This window comes from Pempheris klunzingeri, chromosome 10 (genome assembly GCF_042242105.1).
Source record: "Pempheris klunzingeri isolate RE-2024b chromosome 10, fPemKlu1.hap1, whole genome shotgun sequence".
NCBI classification, from domain to species: Eukaryota; Metazoa; Chordata; class Actinopteri; order Acropomatiformes; family Pempheridae; genus Pempheris; species Pempheris klunzingeri.
In genome coordinates this window covers 273,917-285,000 of record NC_092021.1, presented here as the reverse complement: position 1 = coordinate 285,000, position 11,084 = coordinate 273,917, and the positions used below count along the sequence as shown (strand labels likewise).

General features: G+C 47.8%; 1 protein-coding gene across 1 annotated transcript in view; it reads left to right on the top strand.

Annotated features, from left to right (window-relative positions):
* The window catches only part of itgb5 (integrin, beta 5), a 34,772-nt gene extending 23,895 nt beyond the window's left edge, over window positions 1–10,877 (top strand). Inside the window, exons 12-16 of the mRNA XM_070837657.1 lie at window positions 4,381–4,603; window positions 5,898–5,998; window positions 9,418–9,537; window positions 9,975–10,141; window positions 10,351–10,877. Of these exons, the coding sequence (XP_070693758.1) occupies window positions 4,381–4,603; window positions 5,898–5,998; window positions 9,418–9,537; window positions 9,975–10,141; window positions 10,351–10,446 (707 nt within the window). The 3' untranslated portion in view covers window positions 10,447–10,877. The remainder of the gene's footprint in view (window positions 1–4,380; window positions 4,604–5,897; window positions 5,999–9,417; window positions 9,538–9,974; window positions 10,142–10,350) is intronic.
* The last annotated feature ends 207 nt before the right edge of the window (window positions 10,878–11,084 follow it).

The following is an 11,084-nucleotide window of genomic DNA, read 5'->3' as shown; positions in this document are numbered from 1 at the left end:
GGAAGCACCGCTGGGTTTGGTCTCCACTGTTTGTTTTGGTGTGCAAGCGTCTGTCACATTTAGACATTTAGAAAACTTGCAGGTTTAAATACAGAAGCAGATGGTCGAATGACTCCGGTACACTCAGATGTAATGTTCAGCTGCTCTAAAACTACGGCATCCAGGTTTGTAGAGGTCTGGCGTGTAATGTACGAGAGAGATGCTTCTATGTGCCCTTCATCACTGCAGGCAGGACATCTGTGGACACGCACGGATGCATGCTGCTTTCAGATGTCAGATAAGTTTGTTGTGGGAACATGCGGTTTATTCTGAATGCTTTTATGCAAAGGGCAGCATCATCAGTGGGGCTCCACGTCTCGTCTGGCACATTTACAGGATATGGCGCATCAGTTATCCTTCTAAAAATAACCCAACAGCTCATTTCCTCTTCATACAGTCTCCAAATATTTAGTGAAGCTGGTTTAAATGTGATGTTGAAATCCAGCAGAAAACATGGGAATGTGTTCTGCGGCTGTGTCTGCAGTGCACCCAGTGCTGGCTGGGTGGTTAAGTGATGAATCTGCTGTTGATCCCATAACGATGCCCTCAGAGACAGTCTGACAGTCTGACAGCAGGACAGTATCGAGAGCCCGTATATCACCCTATGTTGCATGGTACAATCAGTCCCATTTGCAGGTGAGCTTTTGATCGCATCACATGGTGTTCTTCAGCAGATGGAGGTTGTCATTTAGATGTTCACATTTACTTTGAGCACATGAAGAACATTGAGCTTTCACGTTCTTTCTTGCTGTTGGATACTGCAGTTGATAGACAGACCTGCTGAGTCCCTCGGGTAAACGGGAGCCTGGCTTTAATCATTTCAGTGGTCTTTGTAGTCACTGGAGTATTGTGAAGGACCGACAGACAAAGCGACGAATGTGCTCCACCTGTTTTGTTGTCATGCCGCTCTCTGGTGTGTGATAGGCTCAGCACAGACGGTGAGCGTTGCGAGGGAGACCCTCCTGCACCAGACTGACCACTTCCACCGCCTTTTTTACTGCTTTGATTGGCTCACTCTCATGTGCACTTCAGTCTGAGGAACTTTGTTTACCACAAAAGATGTGAGAGAAAAACAGCATGTGAGCACTTTCAGTCTGCAGGTCGGCCTTTTTGGAGCGCACAGGTGCTCCTCTGAAGGAGCGACATATGCTACTTCAAAATTCATAACATATTACTCTAAGCTCATTTATTATTGCAGACATTACGCGGCAACACATTTGAATGTTTTTAAGATCATACAGACACCGAATACTGCTTTGTGCCATCTGTTTTAAAAAACACCACTGCCCCAGCTTTTATTTTGAAAGTAGAAGGAAGGGTCTAACGTGATGCCCCGTCACGTCCAGATCAAATGAACAGACGATGCTCTGAGTTAAAGCTGCATTCTATCGCTGGCTCAGTGTAATTACACAATTCCTCACCTGTCCCTCCCTCTTGCACAAGTCTGATTCTGCTTGGAAAGCAGCACTCAGATTTGTGCAGGTCTTTTGTTGCCAACATGGCTCCATATCACGGTGGTTGTCACTGGTCTGGTGGCTACCAGAGTTTTGAAGGCGTATTATTTAGCAAAGAGAAGTCTCCTTATCGACCTTCAGTCTGACTGCTTGTCTAGGCTGACTGAATATCTGCAGGAACGTCATGGAAAAGTCGCAGGTACAAGACGAAGGTCACAGCTCTGAAGGATCTGAACACATTCCATATCTCCTGCTCTGCATCAGCTGTGTTTACCATGAGCAGTGTTCAATCTCTACGTTGAGCAGTGAATCAAAATGGCACGGAGCCACCTACTAACTAAAATGAAGTCTGAGCACTCGCTCCAAGCATGTGCTGTATGGCCTCGTGTTGACTGTTTATATTCTCTTCTGTCAGGATGCCGTTTCCTCTCAGCACAACTATTGTGAGCCAGAAGATCTCAGTTTCTACATGTGGCGGTAGTACCGGACCACCGGGAGGGAGACACACTAAGCTGACACACTCCACCTGCCTCGACACCATGATCTGCCGATTATTATTCTTACATGTTCAGATGGCTCTTTGCATATAGGATAGGCGGCCGTTGGGTAAGAGACTAAAATGCTCCATAGAGCTGAGGGGACTGCAGACTTGGGCGATAATGTGTAGCTTCTTTTGACTCTTTCTCACGTACCCGTTGTCAGCTGATCTGTTGCTCAAATAAAAAATCTTTTCATACGTTAGTGCAGCTTTAATGCAGCAAAGACGGTCCAGGTGAACACCAGGCAGCTCCTTCCCAACCAAACTGCTGTGGAACAGTATGCACACACAGGGATTATCTGTCACACACACACAGTAAGCAGAGGAGGGTGTTGGTAGATGGCAGACCTGGAAGCAGCTTATCAGGAGTCGTTGAACAGTAAGCCAGTGTCGGGGCTCGCTCGTTTTGTCATGAAGGCAGCAGCCTGGGTTCGATTCCAGCCCGCGGCCCTCTGCGGGCTTTTATCCCGTCTCTCACCTGTTGCTGATCTATCCACTATCTCTATCTCATAAAGCTGTAAGGGGCAAAAAAATAATCTTTAGAAAAACAGCCAGTGTCGAGCAGCTGCACTTATTTCATCCTCCCCAATGTGCACCTGTGGCCCTTCACAGAGGAGGTGCTGTCATTTCAGGACACACTGGTGCCTTGACTCGCCCCCACATGCCGCTCGCCTGACCTGACCGAGGTTTGGGAGTGGTGCTCCAGACTCTGAGCCACAAAAAGGAGAATTCATTTGATCAGTCTCAGTTTTTCCACCTTAAGAAATGGACAGTCCTGCAGCGCCCCCCTAAACACTAGGACCGGGACATGTTAATACAGTTAGAGTAGAAAGAAAGAATTGACGGCATGTCTGAGTCCAGACAGAATGTTGCACAACCCCGAGCGCTTGGTTGATGATTAATCCGTGTTTCCTGTTGACATTGAGAGGCTCTGACCTCTCTAAGGCTCTGTTTGATTACACGCTCTGTTTTTCTTCCTCACTATGTCTGAGGATGAGTAGCAGCATAATCTGATTGGCTGGGACACTTCTGTCCAGAGTACCATCATTTCATGTCGTGGTGACCCACTTTCTCCCCAGTCCTCGCTCCACCTTTAGGTCACATGTCCGCCTTCACTGTGTTTCCATTTGAACTGCTGAGAAAAGGAAATGAAACGTCCGTTATCAGGAACATAAGTGTCCCTCAGCCCAGGCGATTGGTGATATAAGAAACAATGTAAGGCTCTTCTTTAACAGACTTCATTTTCCTCACAAAGGACTTCCAGCATTAATTGATTACAGAAATAGTTTGATTATTGTTGTGTGCAGCACACCGTAGAATTACTTGACTGACCGCTGTTCTGTTGGCCACTTCCGGCCTCGCTCATGAAGCCGCAGGCTGCCTCGTACAGCGGCTCAGCTCAGATCCAGTTTGCAGGATCAGGATCATCACCAGCCACCTTTGAGGTCTCAGCAGCTGCCTGATGTTTTTCTTGCCGTTGTTCTGCATGTTCCTTCTGGTACAGAGCATGACTGTACATGACATGTCTGTCTGTCTGTGTGTGTCTGTGTGTGTGTGTCTGTGTGTGTGTGTGTCTGTGTGTGTGTGTGTCTGTGTGTGTGTGTCTGTGAGTGTCTGTGTGTGTCTGTGTGTGTGTGTGTCTGTGTGTGTGTGTCTGTGAGTGTCTGTGTGTGTCTGTGTGTGTGTGTGTCTGTGTGTGTGTGTCTGTGAGTGTCTGTGTGTGTGTGTCTGTGTGTGTCTGTGTGTGTGTGTGTCTGTGTGTGTCTGTGTGTGTGTGTGTCTGTGTGTGTGTGTCTGTGAGTGTCTGTGTGTGTGTGTCTGTGTGTGTCTGTGTGTGTCTGTGTCTGTGTGTGTGTGTGTCTGTGTGTGTCTGTGTGTGTGTGTGTCTGTGTGTGTCTGTGTGTGTGTGTGTGTGTGTGTGTGTGTGTCTGTGTCTGTCTGTCTGTGTCTGTGTGTGTGTGTGTGTGTCTGTGTCTGTGTGTGTGTGTGTCTGTGTGTGTGTTGTTTGCTGCTGTACTTGTGGAGTACTTAGTGTTCCTTCACATCACCCAGACCATAAAGACCAGCATTCCCAGCTTGATGTGGGGCCCTGACCTCACCCCCTCCCACCACCTTTAGGATCTCCTAGTTACTGTTTGTTACTGTTGATCACACACTCTTGCAGTGTGTCTTCATAACAGCCTTCGTAACACTGCAGCACTGAGTCTTGTGTCCAGACAGCAGCTGCTGTGCCGCCTGCTGGTCACGACGTATAAAGTGTGATTATACAACCCTTTTTTTTCCCCACTACTGACTTGGCGTGCACAGAGTGACCGTTGCTCGCTTCCTCCGTGTTCTTGTCTTATCCAGGTCACGGAGAATGCCACTGCGGAGAGTGTAAATGCCACGCTGGTTACATTGGCGACAACTGCAACTGCTCCACGGAGACGACGTCCTGCATTTCAGATGACGGGCAGATGTGCAGCGGGCGAGGCAGCTGCGTGTGTGGTCGTTGCCAGTGCACTGAGCCGGGGGCCTTTGGAGACACCTGTGAAAAATGCCCCACCTGCCCCGACGCCTGTGGCACTAAAAGGTACCGGTGATCTGCGGTAATGAGCACTGTCACGTGTATTCCTTGTGCCGCTCGTGCGGTTTGATGGAGGAAGACGATGGGTTTGGTGGAACATTGAAACCAGGTGCTTCAGTGATGAGATGCAGGGAAAAGGTCAAACCATCAAACACACCAAAGCCCTCACGTAAGTCACTCACTCATGGACTCATCTCGGTTTGGACGACGAGCCCATAAGAGAGCTGTCCAGATAACTCTCGTGCCCTTTGTGTTTGAAGCGTGGCAGCTCAGGCTCTTTGAGGTCAGGGTCAAGTGTCTGTCAGACATCTAGTAAAGAGAAGAGGCCAGAATAACTGCTGTGTCCTCTCAGCAGGCCTCCCTACAAACACATGGATCCAGTGTACCTGGGTAATGGCAGTCTTCATGGACCAGCCTTTCCCCCCTGACAGCCCAGAGTTTAGACATGGGTCATTGCTGCTTTGACAGCTGTGTGAACGTCTGAAAAGGCTCTCTGGTATTAGATGGACAGATTCACAGTGACATAGCTCTGAAGCAGAAATGTCTTTTTTTATCTTCACTGTTAGAAGTTAGAAGCCCAGTGAGGCCCTGAGCTTGGTGTGTGGAAACATTTAAATCAGTTTTGCTCAGGCACATCCTGGTTGTCTTTTTCATAGGTTTTTTGTTTCTTCTTTATCCCTACTGTTTAAAGATCCTTTGTAATGTGTTGCAATGCAGTACAGTTCAGCAAATCCTCCAAACGGACCAGACAGCTCCACCCCCGCCTGAGACCGTCAAAACAAAGGCTGAACATGGTGACCTCCATGAAGGTCGGCTTTACTGCACAACTGTCGTATGAGACAGCATAGGCTGTAGTGTGGTGTACCTAATAAACTGGCACTGGGGGTATAATATATAATATCCAGTGTCAGCGTAAGCCGGAGTTTGACAGCCTCTCTTATTCGGCAGTGTAAATAAAATAAGGACCTTAGAATGCAGATTTGAACAAAGTTGATGCAGAAAGCCAAAGTGAGTGTAGCAGCACTGAGTCCTCACTAACAGGCTGTGTGCAGGTTCACCGTCTGTCCAGCTGCTTACAGGCTGCTGCAGAGAAGCTTCCAGAGTTTTAAGGGAGCGCAGTGAGGCATTTCTGACGGCTGACGTACCCAGAATCATCTAGAGGGCTGTGCTGGCGTCGTGTAGATTAGTGCTCAGTGCTGTCTTGCTCATGAATACAGATAAAAGAAGTCTGTTTAAAAGTTTTAAGTAGAAGTTGTACCTTTTCCCACATTTCCCTTGAGCTCGCTCTCCTCTGCTTCAGGGAGTGTATCGAGTGCCGGCTTTTCAACTCAGGACGGCTTGCAGACAACCAGACTTGCCAGCGCCTGTGCAAGGATGAAATCATCACTATGGAGACCCTCAGTGAGTCAACACACACACACACACACACACACACACACACACACACACACACACACACACACACACACATGGAGCGGCTGGCTTTGTTCATATTTGCTGCCTCTGCTACAGTTCCCGTTTTCACATGACATCCCTCGTCCACTGTCTCTTTGTATCCGACCTCTCGTGTTGTTTTTGTGGGTTCTTGCCAAAGCCCAGTCAGACGTCCAGTGATTTCTAATGTGATCATTTAACACCTCTGATGTGGAAACGTATATACAAACACAGCAGCCTACCAGCATGTGTGAGCACTGTCAAAGCAAAAATAGCCGAGCTTGAAATAGTCACACACTGCCAATGAAATCAAAACAAGATGGAGTGCACCTAAAAGTAGTACTCACTACTGTACTTGCATTTACACACTGAAAATCTGCATTACATATACACTCAAATGAGTAGAAGTCTGTATCAGTGTTTGTCAGGGCCAGTTATTTAGCCTGTGCTCAGTGGCCCTTCAGTACCCTCTGCCGTTAGTGTGTGTGTGTGGGAGGGCACGGACAGGCGGAGTGGCTGGTTAGTTTAAATTAATGCCACATCAAAATGAGAATATGAGGGTACAAATGAAGTTGTGTGTGGAGAGGCTGTTTCTCAGTTGGTAGAGCGGCTCAGCCATCAATCAAAAGGTGGGGGTTTGGACCTCCGAGGTCCTTCTGGCCCTGCATTCGACGTCACTGGTTCTGCTGCATCGACTTTGAATATTTTTGCTAAACTGGCTAAAAAGGGTTTCAGAGATATCTTCGTTTTAGTCCATTCATTCCTCTGCCTTGTTAAAGCCTGGTGCCTACATTACCCACAGTGCAATGCACCAGCCGCATTGAGGGCTTGTTTTTAGCGCAGCTAGCAGTGTGCTTCTACAGGTGAGACTGAGGTATCTCAAGGTCAGCTACTGCATCAGTCACTTTCAAATGTTGTGGCATCCATGGTCCCCAGGGGAAGAACTGTGGCGATCCCTTAACTTATCTCACTCCACTGTCACATCAGAGGGAAAACCTGTCCAGTACTCTGGTTTATCACTGATGACACTCCTGCAGCCACTTGCTAAACTAAAGATTAGTGAAGCTCATACCTGCTAAACATCAGAATGTTAGTATGCTATGCTAATGTTAGCATTAAAGGTACGGTCTGTAACATTGGAGGAGCTAACAGAGCAGCCACCAGTTGAAAACTACACATTAACATGGAGGATGAGTCAGTCCATGATAGTGACCAGGAGACCGACCGCTGCCGCCACAGCTCCACGACAGGGTCTCTCATACGTCACGTACACAGGGCTGATTCTCAGCTCTTCATTCTGTCACAGAAACACAAGCAAAGCGACCATCCTGAGGGTAACAGGACCTTCAGCTCAGACTTACTGATGATTGGACGGGTCTGTGACTTTTGATCTATTGATGTCAGGCTGCTATGAGAATTGAAACCAGTCTAAACCAGAGAAAATGCTCCTAGGAGAAGTTCATACACAGAGCAGGCAGCATGGCCGCAGACTCTATGCACAACTCTCTTTTCGTGTTTAAGGCCTCACAGCCCTCTGAGATCCACGATGAAGGCACACCAGTGAGCACTGGTCAGTGGTGTCCTCATGCCTGAGTTATTATGGCAGGCGTCGCTGTGGGACATCCTCAGTCCACCCAGCAACAAACAGTTCAACCCACTCAAGAGTAAAATGTTCACAAACGTCCTCTACCTGAGCTGCTCTGCAGGACCCGTGTGCAGTTTGAGGTCTGACTGAATCCCACCATGCTACCTGGAAGAGCTCCTGTCAGTGACGCGCTTTCATGGCCCTCACAGCCTGGAGAGAAACGGTGCAGACATGTCTGCGTGGCCCTGTGACCGTGCTGCGTGGCGTCGCCCAAAGCAGGAAGAGGAGGCTGACGGCCGTGGGCCCAGAGCCCACGTCTTTGAGAGCCTAGCTCAGCCGTCACACTGGCCTTAATGGACTCCACATGTACATTCCAGATACTTTGTGCATGAAATAGAGGAGGAGGGGCTAGTGAGCACAGGGAGGGGTGGGCCAGGGCAGCATGACCTCACCCCTCTTGTGAGGTTTAGAGTCTTTTTTGGTGATCAAGATTGAGTGAAACAAGGGCACCCACAATATCAGTGAATCCATTTTTTTCCCTCTCAGTCGTGATCTCACAGCAGAGAAATTCAGTGTCTGATCATTGTTCACAAGTGTGTTTCCCTCAGCGGGACATTCCTCTTCATCTCATCCTTCTTTCCACCCCTCCTCTCTTTTCTCTCTGGTCCTGAATCTGAAGCCAAAATTAGTGCAGACGAAATGAGAATAACCCTTCTTGTAGAAAGTCCCACAGAATGAAGAAACCGTCAGAGGTAGTTAACAAAGACGAGGCTGCTCGTACGTTTCAACATGTTCTTATCATTTTGTGCTATTGTTATATCATTATTATATATTCCCCACCCCCTTTTTTACGTTCTTTTGTGGTTGAAATCTGTAACCAGAAAAGTGCAGATCTTCTCCAGGAGATGTTTGCCATGCCTAAACTACCCATAACCTAACTTATATATAACCTAACCTAAACATAGCCTAACCTACCCATAACCTAACTTATATATAACATAACCTACCCATAACCTAACTCATATATATAACATAACCCAAATATAACCTAACCTACCCATAACCTAACTTATATATAACATAACCTACCCATAACCTAACTCATATATATAACATAACCTAAATATAACCTAACCTACCCATAACCTAACTTATATATAACCTAACGTACCCATAACATAACTTATATATAACATAACCTACCCATAACCTAACTTATATATATAACATAACCTAAATATAACCTAAACTACCCATAATCTAACTTATATATAACCTGACCTAAATATAACCTAAACTACCCATAACCTAACTTATATATAACCTGACCTAAACATAACCTAACCTACCCATAACCTAACTTATATATAACCTAACCTAAACATAACCTAACCTACCCATAACTTAACTTCTATATAACATAGCCTACCCATAACCTAACTTATATATATAACATAACCTAACTTATATATAACCGTCTCTATAATATGCTGTTCCTCTGGACGTCAGAGAGAGACAGTGCCCTGACCAGAAGAGCTCAGACTGTCTTAGCCTTGGCCTTAGACGGCAGTAACGGATAAAGCGGGAAATAACACAGGTTTTAAACCTGATGAATCAACTCACCTTTGAGACGTCCTTCAGAACACAGGCAGGAATATTAGGAATCACTGGAACCACACACACACACACACACACACACACCCAGGATAATGAGGACATGAGGTTAAAGCAATCTGTTCACCTATCAGGTTGTCAGTTTACAGCCCAGTGAAACTCTCTTCCTCTCCTGTTTCCTCTCCAGAAACGGAGGACACCGGCGCCGTGCTCTGTCTCTACAAGACAGATAATGATTGTGTCATGAAGTTCACGTATTCTGAGCACGCCAGCGGACGATCCATCCTCACAGCTCTGAAAGAGCCAGGTCAGTGCTCCACACAGCAACTGGGACATCTCCAAGCGGCTGGAATGATCACATGCTCATCCAAAGCTTCTCATCCGATGCTGTACACACTCTGCGGCTGTCGTGGTTCATATAAACACAGCAGCAACAAGTGGAATAATGATCTGTGCATATATGATGAGTACATATCCGTATGGATTAATGATCCGTATATTTGCTCTCAGCCAGTCACAGAATTGCTCTTATTGCCCTGAAACACTTCAGCCAATCACAGTGAAGCTTGACGACAGCTGGATGGCGTGGAGCAGCAGGACACACACACACACACACACAGTCTTGGCTGTGCTCTGTGTCACATGGAGTCGTAAAGAGCCTCACTGTGTCACACCTGGAGAATAAAACACAAACTGCTGCCTGCTGAAAGTCTAACAATGTGAATGTTCCCTCTCCCATGTCAGAGTGTGGTGGGGGACCCGACGCCATGATGGTGCTGCTGGCAGTGGTGGGCAGCATCCTGCTGGTGGGAGTGGTCCTGCTTGCTGTCTGGAAGCTGGTCATCACCATCCACGACCGCAGAGAGTTCGCACGCTTCCAGAGCGCACGCTCACGAGCAAGATATGAGATGGTGAGCATGACCCCCCCTGAGATATGAGTGGTGCACTTCGTCTCTGGTGGACTAAGTAATGAGACCATGATGCTGGCGTGACCGCGCGGCTGCTGACACGCTAACGTGCTAACGTGCACGCTAACACCGTTCCATGTATGAGAAGCTAACGTGAGCGTGTTAGAACCCTGACCTCTGTCAGCTCATGTCGTCTTTGTCTTTGCCCTCAGGCTTCCAACCCTCTGTACAAGCAGCCCGTCTCTACTCATTTTGTGGAGACAGACTTCAACATGTTGGGGAAGTCCTACAACGGAGGGGTTCACTGATCCCTCAGGGCGGGGCGCGGCAGGACCGGTCCAACGAGCTGATCCCTGGAGGATGGGGCCGAGGTGGACGTTGGACTCAACACATTGGTCCCTCTGCGTGGTTCACAACTGATGGCACAAGTGACATGACTAGACTGTGTGAGATGGGGGAAGGGGGGGCTGTGGCCTTCTATCCTCTGGAAGAGATCCAGAGTGAGCTCAGAGACATACAGACACCTTACGCGACTTGTTTTCCTTCACTGGCGGGGGCAGCGGTCAGTGGGAGGGAGCGATGCTGAGCTCCTCTGTGTTCTTTAGACAGATGGACAGAGAGCAGACACACAGCCCCCACCCACTGCAACACCGCAGGCACGACGCCGGCTTTATGGAATATTTTTATAAACACTAAAAATGCCTTTTGTAGTAGAAACTATGCAGCAAACAAGACTCTGAACAAGGTTGACTGCCAGTATCAGTTAGCAGTGTTATTAACCAGCTCGGGGGGGGGGGGGGGGGGGGGGGGGGGGGCGTGGGGGCGTGGGGGTGGTGCTACTAACATTTACTAAGCAGCACACTTCTTACCTTCATTTTGCACAGAGAATAGTAAGAATCTCACAAAGAGTTCAGGTGTGTGTGTGTGTGTGTGTGTGTGTGTGTGT